At 41.5% G+C, this 25,530-nt stretch overlaps 2 protein-coding genes across 3 annotated transcripts in view; one reads left to right on the forward strand and one right to left on the reverse strand.

Moving 5' to 3' along the window:
* The first annotated feature begins 263 nt into the window (after positions 1-263).
* On the forward strand, positions 264-22,351 carry GLDN (gliomedin). 2 transcript variants are annotated; one of them, XM_080394912.1, is made up of 10 exons: positions 264-589; positions 4,811-4,862; positions 7,125-7,142; positions 8,314-8,421; positions 10,606-10,752; positions 11,450-11,575; positions 16,664-16,744; positions 16,834-16,959; positions 17,686-17,836; positions 21,149-22,351. In XM_080394912.1, exons 1-10 carry the CDS (start codon positions 293-295, stop codon positions 21,606-21,608), a joined length of 1,566 nt encoding a protein of 521 aa, XP_080251038.1. In that variant the 5' UTR covers positions 264-292; the 3' UTR covers positions 21,609-22,351. The 2 variants fall into 2 exon arrangements, with proteins under 2 accessions (XP_080251038.1, XP_080251039.1); XM_080394913.1 differs by lacking the exon at positions 7,125-7,142.
* A 1,350-nt stretch (positions 22,352-23,701) lies between these two features.
* DMXL2 (Dmx like 2) overlaps positions 23,702-25,530 on the reverse strand; it is a 68,656-nt gene continuing 66,827 nt past the window's right edge. Inside the window, exon 46 of the mRNA XM_080394911.1 lies at positions 23,702-25,194. Coding sequence (XP_080251037.1) covers positions 24,985-25,194 — 210 coding nt within the window. The 3' untranslated portion in view covers positions 23,702-24,984. The remainder of the gene's footprint in view (positions 25,195-25,530) is intronic.

The raw sequence follows: 25,530 nt of genomic DNA on the forward strand, positions 1-25,530 counted from the left end.
GCCTGGGGCAGCCCCGTGCGGGTCGGGCCCTTGAGAAGGTGCCTGGGAGTGCCCGGGCGCAGCCCGCCCGTCCCGCCGGCTGTGCTGGGGGCGGCGTGCCCGGGGTGCCGGCAGCGGGGCGGGGGCGGCCGGGCTGCCCGTGCGGCGCTCCCCCCTCGCCCCCAGCCCCTGCCGCTCTCCCCGGCTCCCGGCGGCGCCGCCACTCCCCCCCGCCCAGCCGGCGGCCCACGGCGCCGGGCGCGGGGCATAAAGCCCTCCCCGGCGGCGGGCCGGGGCGCAGCTGGCCGCAGCGATGGAGGCGGCGGGCGGGCGGGCGCTGCGGGGCGCGCTGGCGGCCGTGGGGCTGCTCTCGGCGCTCAGCGCCGCCGGGACGCTCTTCCTGCTGGCGCAGTGGCGGGAGCTGGGCGCGGCGCTGCGGGAGCTGGAGGCGGCGCGGCCGGCCGCGGGCAACGGCTCCGTGCGGGACCTGCTGGGGGCCGGCCCCGCGCCCCCCCGCAGCAAGCGGAGCCGCCGCGGGGAGCGCGCCCGCGGGCACGTGCGCGCCGAGAACGACGAGATGCTCATGATGATGACCTACTCCATGGTGCCGGTAGGGCGGAGGCGCCCGGCCCGGCGGGGCGGGGAGGGGGGACCGGGCCCAGCCCACGGAGGGCCCAGCAGGGCCGGGGGCCCGGCACCGGGGACGGCCGTGGCCCCGGGGGCTGGAGCGGGTGCGGGGGGGGGGCGCGCCGAGCCGAGGCCTGGCCCGAGGAGCGCGCTGGGTGCGCACCGTCCCCTCGCCGGGATGTTCCCGCTGCGGCGGCAGCCGCCCGGGGCCGCTCGGCTCCTGCCGTCCCCCGCGGTGCCGGGGCGCTCACGGCCGGCGGGCCATGCGGCTTAGGGCCACGCTTGCAGCGACGCTCGCACGGAGGGATGGAGCGGAGCCGCTCGTTAGTGCCGTGGACTTGAGGAACTTCCCCAAGATGAGTTGCAATAAAAAGCCCGCCTGCCAGCTTCCGAGGGCGTTAAATCTCTGCGCCATCAGCGGCGGCCCACGCGTGTCTCTGGCCGTATCGTGGGGGCCTGGCCGCTCCCCGGCGGAGCAGCCGGGCCGGCCGCGGGGAGCCGCCTCCCTGCCGGGGCGCCTGAGGGGAGCGGCCGGGGCGCCCGCCCTGCGCTGGCGGGAGCGGCCTTGCTGGGCAGCAGCTGGGCCGTGCCCTTGAACACTTGGACAGGCCATAGAGTTGAAACATTCTGGTCCCATTGAAAAGCTTTTAAGTTCTGAGTCGGAAGAAATACAAGAAAAATGCTGCTCTGGAGGCCACCTGAGCCGAGGGCCTGTCCCGGGAAGGCCTGAGCCCGCCCAGGGAGCTCGCTCCAGCTCTGCCTGCTGTAACTAGATGTAACCCTCACTAAATAATAAAAAAATACTGACAGAAATTACCTTTTCAGCAATGTTCCGCTGGCAGTTTTGTTAATAAACCCTTGCAATGATGATTTTCCAGCGATAGCATCGCCATTTACACATAGAGCTAATGAGGTTGTAGAATGTAGGGGTTTGTAGCCTAGAGTTTTAGTAATGTAGTTGTTTGCGGTTTTAGAATAAATAATAATTTTTACTTATTTATTTAATCATATTTAGCTAAGGTCATTTAAGTCAGAATGGTTTTAAAAATAACACAAATAATATATATTTCAGCCCTGTGGTAATTGGGGGGGGGAGAAATAAACATTATTTTAGGGCAAAGTGGAATATAAATCGCTATTTTTTGAACCATAATTCTCAAGTTACTGTTTCTGAGCAGGTTTATTTCAAATTAAAAAGCTTAAATGGCTTTCTAGAAAGATATGCCATAAAAATTGGAAGAAATGTGTTTTCTTTAGATTTTTTCGCATCAGGTAATGTTAAAAAAAATTGCTGCTCCTGCAGAATATTTTTGTGTGCTGTATCTAAGCTTTTCATCAAAACACTCAGTCAAAACTTCTTCTTTTTTCTTTTAAGAAATCATCTTTGTGTTTGGGCTTATTTTGTTCCATCCGATGGGGTGGTTCTTTGAGTCTAAGGGATCCACAAATAAAATTAGGGGGGAAGAGGTTCAGATCCTGGCAGGGATAGTTATGACGCTGTTAGTGCTATTTGCTGTTAGGTGTTCAGCCTTGAACCAGCAGTGGCAGCTGCACTTCCAGATAGTTTTCACAGGGGCGGTTAAATACACCGCTCTGCTGTCATTAGGTAGCACGTATGGATTAAATTAATTTTATTGCTCTCTCCAAATATCACCAAGTGTTACGGTGTATACTTCAACAGCATGCAGCAAGGCTATTCTCTTGTGCAGCTCCTCCATGTAAATCACCACTGTGATGCTGCTGTGTGCTTCATTTAAATGGATGTATCCTTGCAGGACGTTGCTTGGGGACTTTTTGTACCTTTTTGTTCTTACAAAATTTCTATCAAGTATTTTTCATCCTGGTTGCTGCTCAGAAGACTGTGTAACTATGTGCAGACCCACTTGCTCAAGGGGAAAAAAATCCTTAGAAAAATTTTCAAGAACCTCCCCTCCCACTCCTGCATTTTTGTATTGTGGATCTAACTCCCACTAATGTAAAACGAAGACTTGAATACTTTTTGTAGCATGAGACAAAGTTCCTTATAGTTGGTGAGATGTTCTCTGCTACACTGGTGGGCCTTAGAACGATATCCCAGCCTCTGCTGAATGTGGGCCCTGAATGGAGGTTTTGTCTGAGCAGGATCTCTGCTGTGGGGCAGGCACAGATTTCTGCAGGCGTGTGCTGCAGGTATCGGTGTCCTACTGCTCTGCACAACAAGGTCAGGATAGAGCTCTTGTGGCCACTGCTTAAGAACTCTTGAAATAACTTTAGGCATCAAACCCCGTATTTTAGGTTAAATAACGTGAATATATTTTTTGTTTTGGGCCTTTTGTTTATTTATACATATAATAAAATATACCTATTTATTTTGTAAGAGGACAAAAATAGGAAATTGGCAAATGTGATGGTGTAGATAGGCTGATGAGAGGGTAACAGTCCAGTAAGTTTGAAAGTGAGATTTAAGACAGTGCAAAAGGTGGTAGCTTATGGATATCTAATTATCTGAGTAGCTTCTTCGTAGTTTAGGTTGTCTTTTTTTTTCCCCTTCTTTTTTTCACCTTTCCCTCATGAGAAAACTAAGCTTTTAGCATTTAAATAATACTTTTCTCTGTAGCTTTTCTTCATGGCAAAGGTGATGCTGGCTGATTGGATGACTGGTGTACTCATCTTTCATAATTAAGCTGGAGGCTCTGTTGTAGGCTATTTGCTATAATGCACTCGCTTCTTGAATGCCATGTTTTTTAATTGTCACCTGAATTGCACTGATTGGTAAAAATAATGCTGCTGAGATAATTGGAGGGCCCCAAAGCAAGCTGTAATCACTTCAGCAACCTCAACAAAACCATCCAGATTAAAATGCAGTTTGAATTAGAGAACACATGGAGAATGTGTATTTTTCACAAATCACAGAGTAAAGTCAAGTGTGTTTGAGGGGCATGAGGGGAAAGAGAAAAAGCAAATTCTGATATTTAAAACCAGCTAGCTCTTCTCAGCTAATTGAGTCCAAAACCTCTAACTGTAAGAGCTGTTCCAATACAGTCTGGAATCCAGTAAATTCTCCATATGTATCTGATAGAATTAAAATCCAGAGTCAAATATAGTTTGATTTTGCAGCAAAATAATACGTGCCATCAAAATAATTGTCCTTTATTTGAGTTAGTTACATTTGTCACTTGAAGATAATGATGCATTGATTTTAAAAATAAGATTGACCATAGCAAATAAGCTTGCTACGATTAAACATAAGTCTGCCTTTCGGATTCACTTGCACTTGTTTGTTCTGTCTTGGGACTAGTGCATTGCATTATTTGTAAATAGAGCTATTATACAAAGATGAATAAATGTGCAACTCTGGGTAAATAGTTCTTTAATGATCATGTATTGCACAGCCCTGAAATGATGATCTTTTTCTGACTATAAGCGTTAGACTTTCCCATAAAGGGCTGAGGCACTTCCAGTGCTTGTGTTTGTAATATTCTCATTTCTGCTGGATGTTTTGGTGAGTTGCAAAACATTTTTAGAGTGTTGACTCTCAGCATGCGGACATGTAATGTGAATGTTTGCCCAGCCGAACCACGTGTATTTTGTAAAGCTGACTCTTTAATTGATAAATTGTAGTCTATTCTAGATTAAAAGCATCTGTATGAATGTCTCTTCCATCTTGGTTTTTATAAAGTCTGTCAGTGTTGGGATGAAGTATTTCGAGTGGACAAAGGTCCATTCCAAATCCACAGATCTTGCTTATTCCAAGATAAGAAAATGCTTTCTTGGAACAGAGGTCATCTTTCTCACTGGGTGTGCTATGTTGGAAAAGTATCCATCCTTTGATATGAATATAAAATAAAATTGAACATAATTTTTATTGGATGATGTTGGCTTTTAATACCTTCCACTAATAGAGTCAGTGCATGGACAACCGCACATGTTTTACAGTAATGTGTGAACTTTAGTGCCTACTTGATGTATAGTGTTGTCTGCCCAATATTTTCTTCGTATTTTCAGTAAGGTTTAAAATGAGGCATATTGACAGATTGACATGAGAGAATCGGTGCCTGAAGAGATGGGTGCTGTCACAGTGTTAAGGTAGTTCTAAATGGTTTATTCTTACAAGCACAGAGTGGCCGGTTGTATCTTTGTTTTTGGAATTATTTCTATAGGCAAAGTAAAGTAGATACTTTTGTGGCATGGATTGTTTTCAACTTTACTCTCTTTGCAATATTAGGTCCGAGTGATGGTGGATTTATGTAACAGCACAAAAGGGATATGCTTAACAGGTATGTTTACTGCCTTAAGCATTACACCTATGTTACCTTCAGGAGCACAGAATTCCAGTGTTTTCAGAGAACTTGAGGTCAATGACTACATCAAAGAACTATACTATTTACTCCATCAGAATTTACATATCAATTGGATTATTTATTTAAAAAAGATAATAGGTGCTACTTAGGGACTTATCTATACCTTTTTAATAGAAATGCTGGAATTTAAGGAGCTCAGTTGACGTTCCTTCGAGCTGTTTCTTTCCCATGTAATTTCATTAGCAAATCTTAGAGAATTGGATGTTTAAAATGCTAGTTGAGGTTTAGTTTTGGTATTTTTGTGTATGTCCCCACACTTCAAGGCTGTTATGGGATGAATGTATAGGATATAGAAACTTGCTTCCATTGTAACTGCTGTGGAGTAGTGGGACTTAGATGAGCAACGTATTTGTTCCCATCTGCATTGGACCGCGGTAATGTGACGTTGGGTTTCACATGCCACCAGTGAGAAGCTGGAACGGCTGATGGCTGGGACAAGAGGAGCTGTGAGAATTTTCTATGTGATTTGGTGAAGAGAATGTTAGGTCGTAGCCAGTATAAGGGCTGTGATCCAGCTTTGAAGTCTGTAGTAGAGTCATGTGTTCTTTTTGGAAATGAGAAGATTAGAAATAAGCTGCTTTTTATGAGTTTAAGAAGACGCTTCACTTGCTGTCTGGTTTGTATTTTCACACTGCTAAAAGGTCTGTTTGGCTCAACTGATTTCAACATAAATGAGAATTACTGTAGTATACACAGATGCTAAATACTACTTCTGAAACTGTAGATCAGTTCTGATTTCAACTGAGGCTGAACTACAGATGACCTAGAAGTTTGTTTCTTTGGGCTCCAGAGTTCTGAATTCACACTACTTGGTGCCTCCTGCACCTTTTTACTCTCTTGACACTATTACACTTTGTCTCTGTTAGTGGCTTTCTCTGCTATAGGCCTCTACATTTGCTCCTTTTCAAGCACATTTCTTATTTGTCTTATGCTCATACAAAGGTAATCAAGATCCTCAGTTTTTGAGGTGAGGAAGTAATTGAGCGCACTAATGGGCGTAACATTGTAGCGTGGAAAAGATGGTGGTTTACTGGAAGATTGGCAGAAAGATGTTAACTGATGTTACTGCCTATACTGATTAAAAGGGATAATTGCTGTAATGGTATTATAAAATGGTTTTTGCTTTACTCATAATGCTAATTAATGCTGAAAACTGTCATCTTTAGGGAAATCTGGTAATTACTGTTATTTTCTGTTGTAGAGAGTTTTGTCAAAAGAAGATAGTACTTTGTTGGCTGGATAAAAATGTTCACAGAACTAATTTTGTTCTTTAATTGCAAAGTTTTGTTGGGTTTTTTTTTTGTGTGTGGTTTTTTTTTTTTAATGTGTATTGGAGTTCACATAAGATAGATCTTGTTACAGAAACATTTTCTGGTTTACTGTTGCTTCATTCTTGCCTGCTATGCTTTCTTCTAGTTAAGGCCCCATACCTGAACTCAGTCAGAGTGAGATAGGTTTTATTGTATTACATATTGCTGAATAACAGGAGCAAGTCTGATTTCTAATACACCAGCCAGGTTCTGTGGGGAGCTTGGTCCAGTCTGGAGAACAATTACATGTGAAAAGCCTGATTGTGATTTAGATACAGTTAACAGGAATGATAGAGTTTTGGTGGTTTGTGTTTTTTTTCCTATTTAAATAGTTTGAATCCTGAACTGCTAAGAAATCTCTGTAAAGCAGAGAAGTGTAGCATGTATTTTTAACGTGTCTTTTCAACAGGGTTTTTAATTGTGACATTCACCAGTATTGCAAAGCTATTCTTCTTCTGCTATAATGGGATATGGAGAACACATGTACGGAATTGTACCGAGTGCTAGATGCCTTGCATCCGTGGCATTGTAAAGGCACCTTAGCCTCTGGCAGGGAGATTACATTGTAGAGGTGGTTGTTTGTCAAACCATTATCAGATGAAATTTGCAAAAAGTTATGATTATATGTAATCACTTTTAAGGACACTCTTCCAGTGAGTCTGACTTTATGCTAATGCTCAAATAGTTATTTATAATACAAAGCAGTTAAATCCATAGGTGTTCATTTTGAAATTTGAGGGGCTTTCCTCCCCATTTACTGTTCTGATCTGATGGTAATCAATTAAATTTGGAATTGCTTTTTGTTTTCTTGCTAGGTTAAACTCACCATTTCTTCTTTCTTGTATTCTTTTCCTTGTTCTTGTTGTAGGCCCCCCAGGTCCCCCAGGTAAGACAATTGTGGTAACATTTTTGGGTAATTGAAACAGATGCTGGTACAACATGTTGAAATGGAGAAATGTATCTTTAATAGAATACACTTCCATTGCTAATTAGAATGAGGGAGGGTTGAATGCCTGTCGCCTTTATCATTTTTGTATTTGGGTCAACTCATGCCCCTTCTGAGAAGGGGGAGGTTGTAGACGTTATACTTTTCCCGTGGAGGGAATAGAAGAGTTTCACATTTACTGAAACATATTTGATCAAAGCCAGATGAAATTAGGAGCGTAAGTAGCATTTAGCTGAAAAGATGAGTGTATATACATAAAAAATAAACCCGAGTAAACTGATACTATAATTCAACACTAAAAACACCTCCTTGGCAAATGGTGGTTACTAATTCCATCCTCCCAACTCCCCCATAACTCTTCCTCGTTTCTTACTTAATTGTCTCTTTCTGTTCTCACTCATGTGGTTGCTAGGCTATGTGAACAGTTACTTGCTTGCTTTCTGTGCTTCGTTAGCTGTGGGTCTGCTTAGAATAATTCTCTGTATGAGAAAAGTATCAGGCACGTTTTGTTTGTGGGGGTTCAAATAGTGACGAAGAGGGAGCAATTGTCTTCTCTATCGACAGATCATGGTTTGGCACTATGGTGTTCTGAACAAGTAGGTAATGCTTTTCTTGTGCTACATGAGTCCTGCCAACATCACAAGCAATATTAAAGCTTATGTGGCTTGTGGAAGATGTTATAGTCACTGCCAAATTCTGAAATAGGATGAGTTCCACTGTGTTTGACCTTGAAGTGGGATCCAAAAGGCTGATCTGTGCTGGCCTTAGCGCAAAATGTGTGCAGTATTCATTTCGGTCAGTTTTCTTACGCTAAGGCCAGGGCAAACAAGCACCTTACCTTTAAGTTTGGTTTATAGTTTGTTTGTTTGTTGTGGCAGGGTGTTTTTAGTTTGGTTTGATGGTGGGTTTTGTTTGGTTTTTTTTTCCTTGGGTCTTTTTTTTTTTTTTTTTTGGTAAGAATTGGCAGGGAGAACATAATGGCCAATTAGAGGATTTTGTATGCCAAAGGAATATATATACACATATAAATATACTATACGTAAACATAGTAGATTTAAGGATAAATTGCATTTAACAGTGAAAATTCAGTTATGCTGTTTGATTTGTTCAGGGCCTCCTGGACTTGATGGACTGCCTGGCCACAATGGATCAGATGGACTCCCAGGTATACCAGGACAAAAGGGAGAACCAGGAATAAATGGAAAAAGAGGAAAAATAGGTATATATATTTTTTTGGTGGCTGTTTAAAAAATAATCCTTTCTTACTATTATATTCAGATTTAGTTGCTTTCAGAGCTTTGTACAGGGGGAAGGGTATCAATGTTTAAAAAGAAGCTGCATGTTGCAAAATTCTGTAGCATTCATTATCTTACACCGAGCTTTGGAAGGTTACTCCAGACTACTTCCACAGTGAGGAAGATGGTATACATAGATTAAAGCTGTGGCGTGCACCCAGTTGAATCTCAGTATTCTGAACTTGCTAGTGAATACTGTTATTGTAGGTATATTTCCATTCCCTCAACCTGCCAACATAATGGCCCTTTGACTTCAGATGTCTTAAAAAAAGAAAGCCAGAGTTTGGGGGTGGGTAGAAGCTGTTATCTGTTACCATAGTTTTGGTTCCAGATTCATAATACTATGGCAGGAGCAGTATATTTCCATATTTTGCTTCTTTTCTATGTTGTCCATTTAGGCTGGAAACTCTTGGAGCAGCTTTTTTTTTTTTTTCAGTCTCCAGTAAACTTGGTAATGCAGTGGGGTCTCTAGGGTACTATTTTAATGTAGCTGACACACATGGGGCAGTTCTGTGTTTAGCCCCCAAGAAACTATTTGGCCTTACTGCTTTTGCCATGCCATGTTTCTGCTAAGAACAGAGAGAAGCAGAAGCAGAAGTGCCATCGTCTCTTATCTGTCCAGCTCATCAGCAGGCGAGGAATGGGCCAGGGCAAAGGCTGACTGCAGAGCACAGGGGTAGCCCTGGCATGCTAGGTTTGACCGATCAGCGCGCAGTGGCTGAGATAGCAGGTAGGCAGTTACCGCACCCTGAGCCTGCAAACTACTGTGGGGCTGTAAAACAGTAACCAGTTTATCCGCTGAGTTAATGATGCACAATAGCTACGTGCAAGCATGGATGGATAACTGGTGCTTTCAAGGCAGGGTGAAAAAGCAGTGGGCTTGCATGGTAAGAGGGTAAGGAGACAGAAGGGTATCAGAATGGTAGAGTTGAGAGGGTGCAGAGAAGAGCAGGGGTATGTTGATGAGTAGACAGACCGATGTTAGCAGCTTGGTACTTGTAGTGGCCCATCTATTATTCTGGATTTTGCACCTAGCTGTGTGGGCTTGCTGGCAGGTACAAGGGGAACGATTGCGTACCGTGTCTTGAGACACTACATGTTCTGTCGCTTCAGTGTTCTCCACAAATTTTTAAAATTGGAGATGAAAGTAACAACCAGTCTTCAGAAAGTCAGGTGGCAGTTGTGCTCAAGACATGTTGCAGGTTTCACCCCAAAACTGTAATTCTGTTTCTGATTTCACGAAATCAATTTGAATATTAAAACCATATATAGGAAACCAAGCATTGTCTTCTCAAGTATTAACAAATGTAATTTATTTGAAAACCTATACCTGCAAGAACATTGACGTTTCTGTTTGTACAACTGTTATGTTTCTCTCTCCTAAAGCAAGAAAATACTAACTGTCACAAAAGTAGAGGGTGCAAGGTTTTGATGTGTCAGTTGTACAAACACACTGTTGTTTTCTTTATTGCAAAACTAAATAATCGTTTTCTTTATTGCAAAATTGAATCACACGGGACAAAGGACTACCTTGTCAAATATGTTACTTTACTAAGTGATCAAGTGCAAAATGTGGACTGATCGTGCTTCTAACAAGTGTAGAGGGAGTGTTACAGCAGTCATGGGAGAATGTTACTAGGTAGCTGTGTCTATGATCTGTTGAGACAGTGGAAAATGTTAAAAGTGCAATGCATGCTGTAATGTTAGTGTGTAATTGCTTTAAGAAAAAGTCTGGAGGGACCATAAAAGTGCCCTTTAATATCTTACAAATGTGAAATAAATATAGTACTTCACATCTTCCCTTAGTATTCCTAGTTGCCCAGAAATTCTCCAGCCGTTGTTAATGAGGCCCAGTGTATTTCATGATCAAAACTCAGAGATCACTAAGTAAAGAACGTATTATTTGCACCAGACGGATTGTACACAGTTTCCCTTCATATTAGATTACAATGTTGTTTTGAAATCAGACCAAATTACAGCTACCCAGTTAAATACAGGTGAAAAAACCAACCAACTAGAGTAAATAAGTTTTGCATTAAAAAAATACATTGATTAATGTTTAATATTGGGACAAGCGTTCTTGGTACTGACATGCTTTTTATTTCTAGGTGTACCAGGACCAAAAGGTGATCAAGGACAGAAAGGAGAACCTGGAGAAATGGGTTTACCTGGCAAGGATGGTATGCCAGGAGGAAAAGGTGCAAGAGGAGCAAAGGGTGAAAAAGGGGATGCAAACAATGATGTAATATTAGAAGGTAGGAGGAAGTGCTCTTAGGAGTTCTCTTGCAACAGTGTGCTTGACAGAAAAAGATAAACTCTGCTTCTGAAGCATGAATGTAATCTGCAGGGGCAGGACTAACCAGCATAAACATGTTACCCACAGTGAAGTTTGAGTATTGCTCTGCCCTAGGATATTACGCTCGCTTTTTAATGTAAGTCTTGACAAAGACTTTTCTGCTTGGGCTTTGTGTTGAAGTGTACATAAATTCCACCCTTTCCAGTACACTTCCAGACAGTTGACCTCCCCCTGCTCTTTCTTGCAGTGAAATGTTGTTTTTCTATTAGAAAACAAGGGGCAGATTTCCACTGAGGAATACATGAAACGGCCACAAATACAAGCTGTATAAAGGTATAGCACTGTAGCGCTTGAAGTTGAGGTCTTAGAATACAGTAAATAAAAGGCAATGGTGCTTTGTAATGCCCCAGTATGCCTGTAATCCAGAAAGATACATTGCATTTGTCTTACAACTTGTGAAGTTCTGTGCGGTTCACCTTCTAACAGGCAGCATCCCAGTTTGTTTATTGCACCGTATTTCTGTACGCAGAAACTTCTTGAGAAGAGAGAGGTTGTTTTGGAGATCTCTCAAAGTCCATCGTGTGGACACATAGAGTTATCTGCAGGTTGCCTGTTGCCTGCAGGGCCTGTGACATTATACTCTGTTTTGTACATAGGTGCAAAAGGTGAACCTGGACCCCCAGGCCCCCCTGGACCACCTGGACCCCCAGGTCCTCCAGGAAAACGTAAAGGTAAATGTAAAGCACAGCTGCAGGACAACATCTACAGCAGCAAATGCACAGGTCAGTTCTTTCCACTGTTCTTCTTAGTATTACAAACTGATTGAAGATTAAAGTCATTGCTCCAAGTCTTACCAAACAGTAAGCATGTGTTTAATTTTGCTGCTGTCAGTAAAACTGCACAAACTTACAGCTGAGCGTGTGCTTAGGTGTTTTGCTGAACTATAATTTGGATAAGGCAGTAAGCTATCTCCAGTATAGTATTAGTCTTTTAATTGTGCTTTGCTAATGCTTGAGCAAAGTATTACACATGGCGTTTTCTGTTAGATGAGGTATATTTGGAAAGTAAGAGAAAAGCAGTTGAAATGTTTAGGTTTTAAATGCTAAATTTTGATTTTACGTGTAGATATAACACCTGTTAATCAGGCTCCATCTCACTGTATTCTACAAAATGAAATGCCTGGTCATTGGCAGAATTGAAGCCCCTTGAACTAGCTAAGACTTTTAAAAGCTAGAGGAATACAAAAGAGTTCTCTGAGACTTTGCATCCATTTGAAAATGTAAGTTTTGGAGCAGGATGAGATTGAGTTCTTTTCTGTTGTTGCTGTTTATCATTACTGTATCCCAAATGACGAGTGGATCATGAGCCACTTTTTTTTCCTTCACTGTAGCTGTGTTGGTGAGATATATATGACTAATTGTAATATTTAGAAAAGAAAAATTAAAGACAGACTAGACTCCCTTCAGACTGTGGCTGCAAATTGCATGACAGAACCTGTTAGAACCAAAATATGAGTATCCAGACTGCCATGCCATAGAGCGTATGCTGAAGTGTAGCACCTGTCACACTTTTTTTTATTAAAGTCACTGATTAGAGTGCTGACGTAATTAAGAATTTGCCATGAGAGATCTCTGGCATGATTTTCCGTTGTGCTGGATACTAGTAAATCCTCATAGATTTAACTTGGTATTGTGGATTGTTGAAAAAAACACCTCAGTGTTCATGTCACAATTCTGTCCATGTTTTAGAACATCTTTTTCTGAAATAGATTAAAATTGTGCCTCGGATAGAATCCGTGTGTGTGTATGCATGTGCCCATGTGTATTTTTTCATGAGTGCTGCCTCTGCTGTGTGGAGCATGTATAAAGTTAGTTGGCATTTATCCCCTCCTCTACCAGGTGACTGGCTGGATGTACTCTGCTATCCTGAACAGTGTATTTTGTAAATACATTGACAGATATAGCCTATCGAGCGTATTTTTCCATGCCTGAAGTTTATATGGATTTAAATATATCAATAATAGCTAAATACTTTGTGGAAGAAAGTGTTGGTGTCAATGAGATACCAGAGACTAAATTAATATTCTATATTCTATAGTAAACACATTTATTACTATATTTTTATAGGCATTTATATTTATCATAGAAAAATAATTTTAAATGGGATTATTTCAGATAGGCTTGAATTTCTTTTTGCCTGTTTGAGTGGGAGTAACTTCTAAGAGGTTAACAGGAACATTGAGACTATGTGAAAAAAGTATTTGCAACTTTTGTAATCAACATCATTTTCAGCAACATTGAAAAGAAAATGTAATCTCTGTGATCCTCGATCTCTCTAATGCTCTAAACAATTCTGTTCTGAATTAGAAGTGTTAAATGACGGTTTGATTTTTCTAAAGGCTTTTCGGTGCCAGTTCAGGCACGTGGGGGCAGGGGGGATGGGTGCAGCTGGGAAAGCTGGTGCTTGGAAATGAAGGATGTTCTTACTCATTTTGTTGTGAAAATCAGCAGCCTTGTTTTAAAATTATTTCAAGATGTGTGTCTGAAGTTGCTGGACTTCTGAATATTTTGGCCAAAAATGTTATCATACGTCCCTGAAAACTGTGTCTCTAAAAAAAATACCTGGTTTTGAGACTTGCATTTCAAATCACTTACTACATACTGGCAGAGGAGAGCCTTCATTTTGGCCAATGCAGAATTAGCAGTGGAAGGGGAGGGGAGCTGGTGATCTGGATGCTGAGGAACGTGGGTTCTACAAACACTGTGATGTTGTGATAACTGGGAAGTTTTGGTCCAAGGTATTAGTTGATTATGGAAAGAAAGCAAAGAGAAGCTGGTGCAAGAACAGCGATGTACTTCTTGATTACTCCAGCTTGAGAAAGGAAGGAAACTTGTGGTTTTGGATCTACATAGCAGGTCTGGCTGTCCTTGTCCTGTACCCCTGAGTGGCATGGCATTGGAGATGGTGTGCTCCTTACGGTCGTGGCTCTCGGTTACCGTCGCTACCCTTACAGTTCTGGGATGAATTTTCCTCCCAGCTGAGACGCCTGTCTTCAGAGAGGTCAGAGTGATCCTATGAAAGAACAGCAAAGGATATCTCAGTTACTAATCTTTCACATTTCTGGAAAAGAAGAAAGTTATCTGCGAGAGTGTTTGCTAAAGTGGGGTTTCTTCTGTAATTGGGACTTTAGTTTCTTGATAGGCACGCTGAAAGGAAGGAGCACAAGAACTTTGTGTGGTTATTAAGTGTGAAACTAGCAGAGCAATTTGTATGTCTCACCCTTATCAGGGTGATACGTTTTTATGTCACCATCATTCTGCAGTTTGCTGAGATGAAAAATCTTTTTTTGGTAATAATTATTATAAATGCTCTTAACCAGCGAATATTTCATAGTGGGTGGAACATATATCAATTATTTCCGCTCCTTATTTTTAATATAGCATGTAATTGTAGTAGCATTTAAGAACCTCAATCAAGAGATTCTGGGTATTGAAGTGTCAGAACAGAGCCCAAAGAGCCTCCTTACAATGGGAAGTACATAGCTGGAGTAGAAATCTCATTCCATTTAAAATTCAGAAATGCATGAACTGTTGTACAAGACATAATTGGACCATTTACTCAGGTAGCCTCTTTTCAAGTGTTGGAGCAGAGTGAAGTGCTGTGGAGGATAAGCTATCTGATGGATTTCTGATGGATTATAAGTCCCAGTGTGCAAATGAGAGTTATGCTCAAATAACTCTGTGGAGATCTTCCTCAATGAGCACTTACATTTTATGAGTCAGTAGGCTGTGAGATCTTATTACCAAAATTCAAAGAATGAAATAGCTTTTGTTATAAAATATGTATATCCCTTTGAAAAAGAGAATACACATGCTGATTTACAACTGTAATTAACTTATTAAACAAGAATACAAGAATGATTTCTTTAAATTGAATTTTGAATCAGGTAAAACTATTTCTTTAAGAGAAGAGAATAATTAGTTGGAAGCTGAGGTATGTTTGTTCTCAATGGTACGATTAGCTAATTATAAAAGAAACAACACATCCCTGCTCCACATTGCCTCGCTCCATCCTTCCCACCCTCCCCAGACAGACCAAATCAATAGTTTTAATGTCTTGTAAACTCCATTAGCTCTCAGCTGGAATATTTTATTGTAGGAATCAGTAGGATATTTATCTTTTTTTTTGATGGAAAGAAAGCAGTGAAAGTTTCACTAGGAGTCTGTGATTGAAAACTCTCTTTTTAATCTTAGGAACTTTCTGTTTCATGCAGCTGAACGTCCTCAGAGGGTACTGCAGATATTCTCAAATGCAAATAGTGCACTCAGCTTCGCTGCAAACACTGACCTGGGCCTTGACTGTTCTATGGTCTTAGATAAACTACTGTATAGGGAACTGTTCATTCAGTAAACTATCCATTAGACTCGGCCCAAGAAAATTAAATTGTGCATTGCAACTTATAACTTGCCCTGAGGATATTCCTTTTGTGAGATATTTTGACAATATTTTGAGGTCAGAAGCTGCAAAAGGATCTAGAAGTATCGCTAGATTCTAGCTATAGGCATTCATCTTCCTGTGGTTGGATTGACTCAGCCTTATTTTGGAGATATGCTGCGATCACTTACAAGCTTTCAATGTCGTATCACCAAATGTCCTAGATAAATGGGTAGGAGAAATATGTGGTGTTCTTGCTGTGTCTTGTAGTAGTTTCCTTCTGCGTTAACGAGATGATACAATCTAAAGGAGAAAACAGCAATGCAGTGTAATTTTTCCTTTCTTTCCTGAATGTCACAGTACCCTTTCAGCATTACTTGATAGTTATTTCATATCTCGTTTAAACTTCATCATAGCCCTGGAAGTCCCAGAAGAGGTTGGAAGGAAGCCATGAAAATGCATGTCCAAAAGAATTTGCAGCCTGCATGTCGAGCAGTGTGAAATGCGTAAGGAGATGAAAGTTAAGAATGGAATTGGGAAATAAGGCTGCAATGAAGTCAGGATATCTTCAGCAAAGAGCTGAGAACCGTTCTCTCTGGTTATTCATTCTAAGCAAATTGAAACGTGTCACATTGTTTTAGAGGCAGAAGAGGTATCCAGGTTTAGAGGAAAAGGTCCATAAATAATTTCATTCAGGCATTGTTTCAACAGTAAAAGCTAAGAGGAAATCCAACTAGTTACTCTTTAAATTGTTGAGTGACAGGGAAAAATGTTTCCAGGTGTTTGTTCCTAAACGTGAACCATTGCTCGGTGTGTAAACAATACAGTGCATTATTTCCCTCAAGTCTTTCATATTGCTCCTTTAATGGCATGGATGACTGGCCTGCGTTCCTAAGCATTACGTACACAGTGTCTGCGTTAGTACTTTATTGCTGTCTGGGGCATTAACAGCACAAACAAAAGTTCCAGTGTTGCCTGCAGAATACACCCTCTCTGCTGGTGGATGTCGATTTGGGCACGGAGCTTCTGAGATCAGTCACTGCTCCTTCCCAGGAAAGCATTTTTGGTATTACTGCTGGATCAGGCAGCTGCCAGCTGTCTCAGTTATCTAAGGAAAGGGACGACTCTGCCTAAGCAGCTACTCAGAAATTCACAGCTAAGGAATTAAATCTGTTGAGCAAAATTATTTACTTGGTTGACTGTCAGCCTGACAACTTTAAGGAAACAAACCAGCCTGGATACTTCATTTCCTTAGCAGAAGTGAGAGCAAGTCTTTTTTTATCTCATTTTTTGACCAGACCAACCTAAGCCTTTTTTCCCAGATGAAACGGAATCCCAGTTGTTAATCCTTCATTTTACTAGAGTCACTGATGGGCACTTCTGTCACGTCAAATAAAGAAAAACGATGTGTTTTATCCTTTCCCTCTCAACTTTAGGGGAGACAGGTGCTGTACCGAATGACGATACCCTGGCTGGAAAAACTGAAGACAGAACCCCTGGTCCTTCAAAAAAAGCTGGTAACCTGCTACAGAGCACAACTAACTGTTACTTACTGGTTTAATGTCACAGATAATGGACATGTGTTTTTTGGTTTTTTTTCTACTAGAATGTGTTATAACATCTGTAGGAAGTCCTGTTCACTTTGTCAGTGTACAGCAAACGTTTGGGACGTGGATGCGGGAACCCGCAAACGTAAGCGATGAAAGGATTTGGCTTACCATGCATTTTTCAGGTACGCTAGTAGTGGTCACTGATCAAAAAATCAGTTGTTACACTAACTTTGCTTTCTGAATTGCTTCAACCTAGACCAATATTTCTAATCAAGTACAATAGGGTTTTTTACCCACATCTTTTTGTCAGAGTGTTTTCTATTACCTGTGTAATACTTGACGATACATGTGGTTATAGACATTTGCAGTATCTTTAGGCATTCTCAGAGTCAACATCAGATTTTGAAAATTTTAGGGTTTTTTTAACCAATGCAAGTTTAAGTGCCTGTTGTTCATGCCTTTTTACTCTTTTATTTCAACGGTTTCCTATGACTTTACTTCCTTAAATTGTAGCTAGGAGTTTTTTGCCTTTTCCTTTAGCTAGCCGTGAAAATGAATCGGATGCTGCACAAGCTACATTTTGTGCAGGAAAATTTCCAGGACCTAAGTGGAAAAAGGGAATATTTCTGTCTATTTACCAACTGTGTTCAGGATTAGGGCCCATCAGGTCTGTTGGAAGCAGGATCTTGGACACTAACTCTATAGGTATATTTTTTGTGCGTGTGTGTCTCTGACTGCTTTATCATGTACTAGCAAGTTGAATCAGTGAAAACACAAATACAGTCGTTGTCTGTCAGATATTTGATTGAGATTGATCTTCAGTGGAGACTGAATTTTAGGGTAAAAAGTTCAAAATTAGACGAACTAAATAATAGCCCTTTTTTTTTCATGTTTTCCCCTTCGTTTAGGAAACTCTATAAAAGAATATGAGAATTCCAACGCCTTGCTGAATGACAGCTACAGGACCATTAACATCACAGGATTCTTTCATGGATGTGGTCATGCAGTACAAAACAATCATCTGTACTATCAAAAGGGAGGAACCAATGTCATTTTGAAGTAAGTCAAACAGCTGGCTTAAGGCAAGGGATGCTGTGGAAGGAGGGGAGACGGGTTAGAGTGACAGAGGTGAAGCAGACCACTTTCCTTGTACCATTTTATGTTTCTTTTTGGTCCTGTCTAGAGCAGGAAGAACGGGGGAATGGTTCAGAACTCTTTCCAGAACAAACAACTAATTCTTTCCAATCTGTAACTAAAATGCGGGCCACTGGCCTTCCATCTGTTGTGCAGGTGCTGTAGAAGGAGGGGAACTGGGAGGGTAGTCCAGGTCCATTACTCTGCTGTGACAGTCAGTTCTTTAAGCATTGTTCAGCTCTGTCTTAAGTGAGTAGTTACTACGTGGTAGGAGAACTGGGCCCCCAGATGAACGGGTTTTTCTTTTGGCTACCCTGGGGTCCAGTGGGTTTCTATTATACGCTACATTGCTGTGGGTCTTCTTGCACTTGGATTCTTTGCTGCGTTTGTAACTGCGAGAAACAAATGGAAACTGGCTAAGGAGTCTGGGGGTCAGCACAAAGTATTTGATTTAAAAAAAATAAGCTGTGCATCTACCTGCATCAGAGTAAGAATTGGTTCAGCTGCAGTCTGGGGGACGTGGATGAGTGGTTATGTGACTGCAGCCCACTTGTAGAACTTGACTTTGCCGAGCTCCTTGCTGGATTGGTGCACAGGCTTTGCCCTTGGCTAGCGCTGTTCGGAGCTGGGAGGGGGTGAGCTGGGGCTGCTCGTGCAGAGGAATGCGCGAAGGCACCAGCTGAGGACATGGCGACCTGGTGAATTGCACATTCCCAGACGGAGGAGTGATCCCACTGTTTGATTCGCTTGCGATAAGAAGTCCCTACAGCTCTCCCAGTGTATCTCCCTGCGTCGGAACTGGGAATTATGTCTCTATTTCTTCAGTTTCTACTGAGGACAGAGACAATACAAATCAAACTCAAAATCTCATCTTGTGGGAAGGGCCGAAGACAGACAGTCCAAGGGCAAGTCAAAGATTGCATCTGCTTTCAAGTTCTCTTACACGGCTCTGATGTCTGAGCCAAGAACATCACTGTACTTTGATGTCTATTCCCCAGCAGGTGTGAGTGCTGCCTTCCTATATTCTTTTGGATGCCAAGGAATGTGAGCAAGCTGCTTGGGTTCTACAGTATTTGTTCTGCCAAAGACAAGCTCACTTTTTGGCAACCTCCTTTAAATACCTTTAGGGCTTTTCGTTTACACATCGGTAAAAGACCATTTCTGTGATCACACACAGTGGTAGGACAGAGGTTCCTCACCTTTGCTTGGGTACTGTTAATTGGGAAATGCCTTCGTGTACAGATGAACACAAGTGGAATTTTCAAAACCTACGAAGTTGCTGAGACGTGGCCGTTCTTTTCAGTGATTCCCTCAAAGATTATTTACCTTCAGCACAGGTGGAACGAGACACTGTGAATTCTGTGATAGCGAAGTCCTTACTTTTGGACCAGAGAAAAGTTTCTGGGAGTCTTTGTATTGATGTAATGGGAAAAACAGGTGAGGACCTGGCTGGTTCATTTTGCAAATGTTGAAAAAATATTGAAAAGGAGTTTCCTGTCATATTTAAAAGCTGGTAAAACTAGGTTTGTCTGACCTTTGGCAGGTTTTCTCATGATGGTCGGATCCCTGTTATTATGACTGCTTCCTGCATTCTTCCCTTGTTTCATAACATGCTTTCCCACCTCTGATACTTACGGTTGACTGCACTTACCTTAGTGATCAGAAAAGTGTTTGTAGTTGAGTTCCCTGTAGCTGATGAAAATACTACACTATATTGTGTCATTTACCCCAAGGTGCCAGAGGATTAAGGAATTCCTGAACAATTTGGAGTTCCAGGCCAGACTGTCCTTGAGTGGGGGACTGGACAGAACCTCAGGAATGAGACCACACTTTTCTGCTCCTTTCAGGGTTTCCACACAAAAGAGGAAGACAAGGTGTTCTGTCTTGTAGATCTTGCACGTTTCTAATGAATCTTGAGATGCTTTTTATCTTGGCTTTTTTTTATAGAAAAAACCCTGAAAATCTGCACTTCGATGTGACTGCTCCTGCTAAGGGCTGTCCTTCTCGCCCTTGCGCAAGGTTATTTACAGATGTGAATCGACTATCAGATGAACTGGGTTGGCACATGTTTCTCAGAGATCTCCAGCTTTGAAGCCTTTTTTTTCTTTTATTACACACATGCTGCTGGAATGTGGAGTTGCTGCAGACATGAATTTTACAAAAGCTGGGGGGGAATCATCTAGTTACAGTTACTCTTGACTTTTCTTATGGTGATTTTTCCAGTATATGCTATCAGCACCTCTCCCACAGAAAAATTATTCCTCCATTATCTTCCTTCTATTGTAAATTCCTAGATCTGAAATGTGCCTGTCATTAAACTGGGCATTTCGGAGCACTCTTGTAACTGCAGCAGATTCCTGTATTGAGTAATGTTTTTCCTCTATTCGAGGAACAGAGCTATACGGCTGGATGGAAGTCAGAGGATGAGATGTGCTTCGTTACAGAAGGCATTACTTAGGATAAAGCATCCTCTCTCTGCCTCTGCTAAAGCGCTGCGTTACTCAGTGATTAAATGCCAAGCGAAAATGTGTCTTGATAGTAGCTGATGACCCTCTCAGACTAGTAGAGGAACTCAGTCTAGCTGCTCAATGCTGCTGTCCTCAGACTATCATGCCATTAAGGAATTTCAAGGAATAAAACCAATTTTATACGTAAGAGATGAGACATTCAGAGGCCAGCACGAGGTCAGAATTTTGGCTCTGCAGACGTGGAATTTTTATTCCTTTGATGTTTACTTGAGCAAATCACTGCATTATCTGAACTGTTTTAAAAAGAGGAACTGTAAGTTTAGGTGAACCTGCCCAGAATTCATGCTGGTTTGGTCAATCCCATTTTCTCCCTTTAGTTCCCACCTAGTAGAAAGCAAACTTCTGCACAGCTCTCATTTCACAAGTTGGGCCTTCACCTGGTATCTGATTCTTTTTCATACCCGTTCCCTTCAGTTGCTTCTTTCATCCCAGTGATAATAAAGCTCGTAGACTAAATAAAGTGAAACCTACTGAAGGGAGTTCAGGTTCTCGTGCACCTTTTAGGTCGGTTATTAATTTGGAATTTTCTCCCAGCGTTTTGGAAGGTGCGTTGAGTGGAATACTTAAAAGACATCAGAATGGTCCTTGAACCCAAGTATTTTCAACAATACTTCTATCTGTAATAACGCACTCTGAATTGCTTCAACCACCCAGCGCGTGTAAACATGACGTTTTAATACAACGTACCGAATACTTTATCTCATTTCAGACTTGGGCTTGACAAAGCGTCGCTGGGCACACTGCTAATTGAAAATGCCTTATACCATGGTCGTAACTACCTCTTTTCTAACTCGAAGACGTATTTCAACGTAGCAGTGGATGAGAAGGGGCTTTGGATTATATATGCCTCAAGCACTGATGAAAATATTATAGTAGCACATGTTGATGAAGAAACGTTTTCAGTCATTCGGCATATCAATACCACGTACCCGAAGTCCAAGGCTGGGAACGCATTCATAGCGTGTGGCGTTCTGTACGTCACCGACACCAAGGACACGACGGTCAGCTTTGCTTTTGATTTACTGAAGGAGCAGCCGATTGATGCGAGGTTTGAGTTACGGTCTTCGCAGTCTGTTCTTGCTATGCTTTCCTACAGTCTAAGAGATAAGAATTTGTACACGTGGGAGAACGGGAGCTTAATGATATACCCTGTACATTTTGGCAGATGAATATATTTTAAAATGTCAGGTATGGGAGCCTTGTTTGACTAAACAGATTATTTAAAGCGATACGATAAACACATGGGGGTCTCTCGTTATATTTCTGTTCACTGATGGTGGTTTGGAGTGTGCCTAAAAGGGCGATCAGGTGCCTTTGTATAAACACACTTCAATTAGACAGGCCGTTCTCATCTTCTTAAAAGAATAGCTGTTCAGGATTGCAGCTGGCACGTGGTTAGCACAGACTTGGCTTTTGTTTTCCCCCTGTTGTTCAGCCGATAATTATATCTAATGTACATTGATTATTCCATGGTCATGTGCTCAGCAAGGACTATTTATAACTTTCAGTTGCAATCATCTTATCTGCAGTCATTTTCTACTCAGTGATTATGATCTAGGATAAACGCCTAAATAACGAACTTTTGTGTACATATACTTTTGTCACTTAATACTTTTCCACCGATGAACATTTCTTTTTGGACAAAAATAGACAGCTGTTAAAAATCATGGGGATGGAAATAGTTGTTTAAATAGAAGAAAAGCAGAAAGCTTCAAAATTTGGCAAGTCCAGTGAACTGTTTCAAAATGAAAAGCAAAATCCAGCCCGAGTACAAGGAAAATGGGAATAACGGCGTTACTAAATATTGAATATACATGAAGTTGTGTTTAGTAAATGGATTGTGGGAAGAAAAGTAACAAGGTATAGAATTGAAGATGTAAAATTTGTGATTAAAATTCCCTTTTTAACAGTGCTTGTGTTGCTGCACTCTTCCTTGCCCCTCACTGCTATGTAAACTATACCACTTAACTTGTTTATGACTACGCTTAATTATATTAAGTTCTGTTTCTAAAAAAAAAAGCTCCCCATGTTCCTCCATCCAAGTGAAACCATGAAATGAAGGGTTCACTTTTTTTGCTGTTATTCTTAGAATTACAAAATACCTTGAGCAGGAATTCATGCACTCATCGGGGTGCTTAGTGACAATTTGTTGTTAATTCAGAGATTGCACATTCACATCCAAATTTTTGAGAGCCAGAGGTGAGAAATAGCAACTTTTGGCTTTTGTTCTGGTTGTTATTATTTCAGATGTCTGATTTGAACATCAAAACATAAATCCCTACTGTTGCTTTGTGTAGCTATGTTCAGAATCACGATCTCAGAAAACCCCCTACCTGCATTTCCAAGCTGCCTGTGTGTACTGGTAAAGTTCACAGAGCTCATTCAAATATTTAGAAGCACAGTGTCAACGAAACCTTGAACTTAATACCCCTCTGTGACATCCAGGCACCTTGAAGGGATTAATGGATTTGGGAACATCTATACCTGCAGAACCTTGTCTTGCAAATGTGCTGGAAAAATACCTCTGCTGCAGCGTGTGATACAGCCATGACTGGGCCCGGCTGCACGCTCTCCCCAGCACATGTGCTGGTTTCACTAAGGCCAGGACTCAGGCCTGGCATGCTAAGGAGAGAGATGCAGCGCGAAATAAAAAAGCATAATTAATACTTCACACTAGCATATACATCTATACAGAGCAATGGTTTTGTATGTGGTTCTGCTACTGCCTCTGTGGGGTGGGGGTCTTTTGGCGGGGGGGTAGTAGGTTTAGGGTTGTGTTGTGTTTTTAAAAATTGAATGATGGTACTAATAAAGTAGATTCTTTGGCTAAAAAGCAAGCTCAGCAGTATACAGTTGAAGTTATAACTGTATATATATTATAGATATAGTTTAATTTATACAGTTTAGGGCACATTATAGAAACTGTCACCTCTGGCTTATCTTAAATCGTGTTACGTTTCTGAATGTCACTGTTGAAGCACTTGGCTCAGCGCTCGGAGAAGGCAGGGCAGTGCGTTCTGCCTCTTGGCCTCCCTGGGCTGGGGCAGAGCCAGGCTGGCTTCTTGCAGCTGCCTGGGGGGGGGGAGGGGGCTGAGCTGTTACCCTTCGGCGCTGCTAGGGCAGCTACAATAAAATGCAAACAGCTCCTCGGCCTTCAGCTCGGCACGGTGTGAGGTCACGGTTCAGCTCGCTCCGGCACTATCCCATCAGCCCACGCAGGTTTAGTTAAATTAATTTAAACATAAGGAGGAGTTCTGGAATGGACCATTCCCTGAAATAAAAGTAATTTATTTAACTTACAAAGGGAAAACTAAACAATGACATTTACTCATCTTTCTTTTCATACTTCTCCTACATCACAGCCTGCAATTTAAAATCACCTTTGGAGAAAGGTGCTTTTTATTCTAGTATATTTTACAACACAGCACAGACATCAAAATTTTCATTGGAGGAATAAGACAGTTTGTTAACATTTAAATATGCAGACATCCGTTCCAGTCTCTTAAGAACATGTTTTTTGTTTACAACAGAAAAATACATCCGACAACAGTAGCTAGTTATATTACAAGCAAACAATATTGAACTCTGCATAGTTTATACAATATACTGTGGTAATAATTCAATTACCAGTTTTATCCACTATTTACTAGCTGGCCACATAAAGCCTGACATTCATCTGAAATGTGGCATTATACGTTCCATTGGTATTCTCTTAACAGCTTCATTTAATGAAGTTATTTTCTGGATAAATGAATTTCAAAACTAAAAGCTGGTTAGAATTCGTGGATGTCTTCACTACAAACACTTAGTGCTTACAGTACATTCCTAAAGTAAAGGCAGGTGTCCAATAGAAAATGGAGTTGTCAGAAGGAAAGGACAATAGTGTGCAAATTAAACCCCATTGCATTTAAAAATGTGTTGATGTGCAAGTTACAGTATCAAGTGTGTATTAATACTAACTGGGAAAAAAAATATCTCCACATAAAATGATACATGTCTCACAGTACATTCTTGATTGCACGTTCCACAGCATTTGCATCCATTACACTTTCTTATGAAAATCAAATACACTGAGTACCCTTAATTAAAACTAAACTATTTTACAATGAGGAGTTGTACACATGCTTCAGGTAGTGGGAAAATTGAATAAAAATAATCAGAATCACATCAGAAATGCTTACTGACTTGTAGAGCCACAGTGCTTGTTAAGTGACTGACAGCTGGTCAGAATCTTTACAATACACTTACTAAACGCAGTTGAGAGTTACTGAGCGATAACCCCATCTAAGCCTGACTGTGCTGGGTTTAATTCTTTATTTTTACAGTCGTGCATTTCCACCCTGGTGATCCTTGTGGGCATACTCAAAACACACCTGTTGAAAAAGTGGTTTGTGTTTGTTTATTTTTTTTTTAATCTTTCCCCATCATACTTAATGCTGCAGTAACTGCTTTGAAAGGAAACGACATTTCCTTTCCACAGTGGGTATCACTGTGTTTTTAGCTACTTAAATGGACATTATATAAAAACAGGATTAGCTCACAATGCTACAGAATGTCAAAAATGCCTGAAGGTACATTGAAAGCACTGGGAAGAACCCGCATTTTCAGTGTGCCGTCTGCTCCACAGGAGAAGATACGATTGCCTTGCACAGTTTCAATCTGCGTGACACCAGCACCGATATTTCTGAAAATGGACTGCTTAGCGTGCTCATTTTTAAATGAATGAATTAAATTATAGCCAGTCAGTCTCCACACCTGTATCAAAAGAATGACAAATGACAAAAGGAGATTAAAATTAGGATTTGTGTTTTTTTCTGTTCCACATTGCTGGCTGCTCTAAACCCTACTCAAAGAGAAAAGGTATTTTTTGTTGTCAATTAGCAACAATTGCAACAAGTCCAAGAGTCTTGAGAGGCTCCTGCAGAAGCACAGGCCAGACAGCAAGACGCTGCCTTGATGTGGACCAGCTGGTACATGGCCTGGTGATGCTGCCCTGTGTCCCCTGGTCAATAGTGCCCCTCCCAGGATGCCCTCCCCCCCCCCTCCCGAAAGCTGCAGAAATTGACAGGTTGCATTTTTATCAGAGATAAC

The sequence above is a fragment of the Falco punctatus genome (assembly GCF_963210335.1).
Source record: "Falco punctatus genome assembly, chromosome: 7".
Taxonomy (NCBI): Eukaryota; Metazoa; Chordata; class Aves; order Falconiformes; family Falconidae; genus Falco; species Falco punctatus.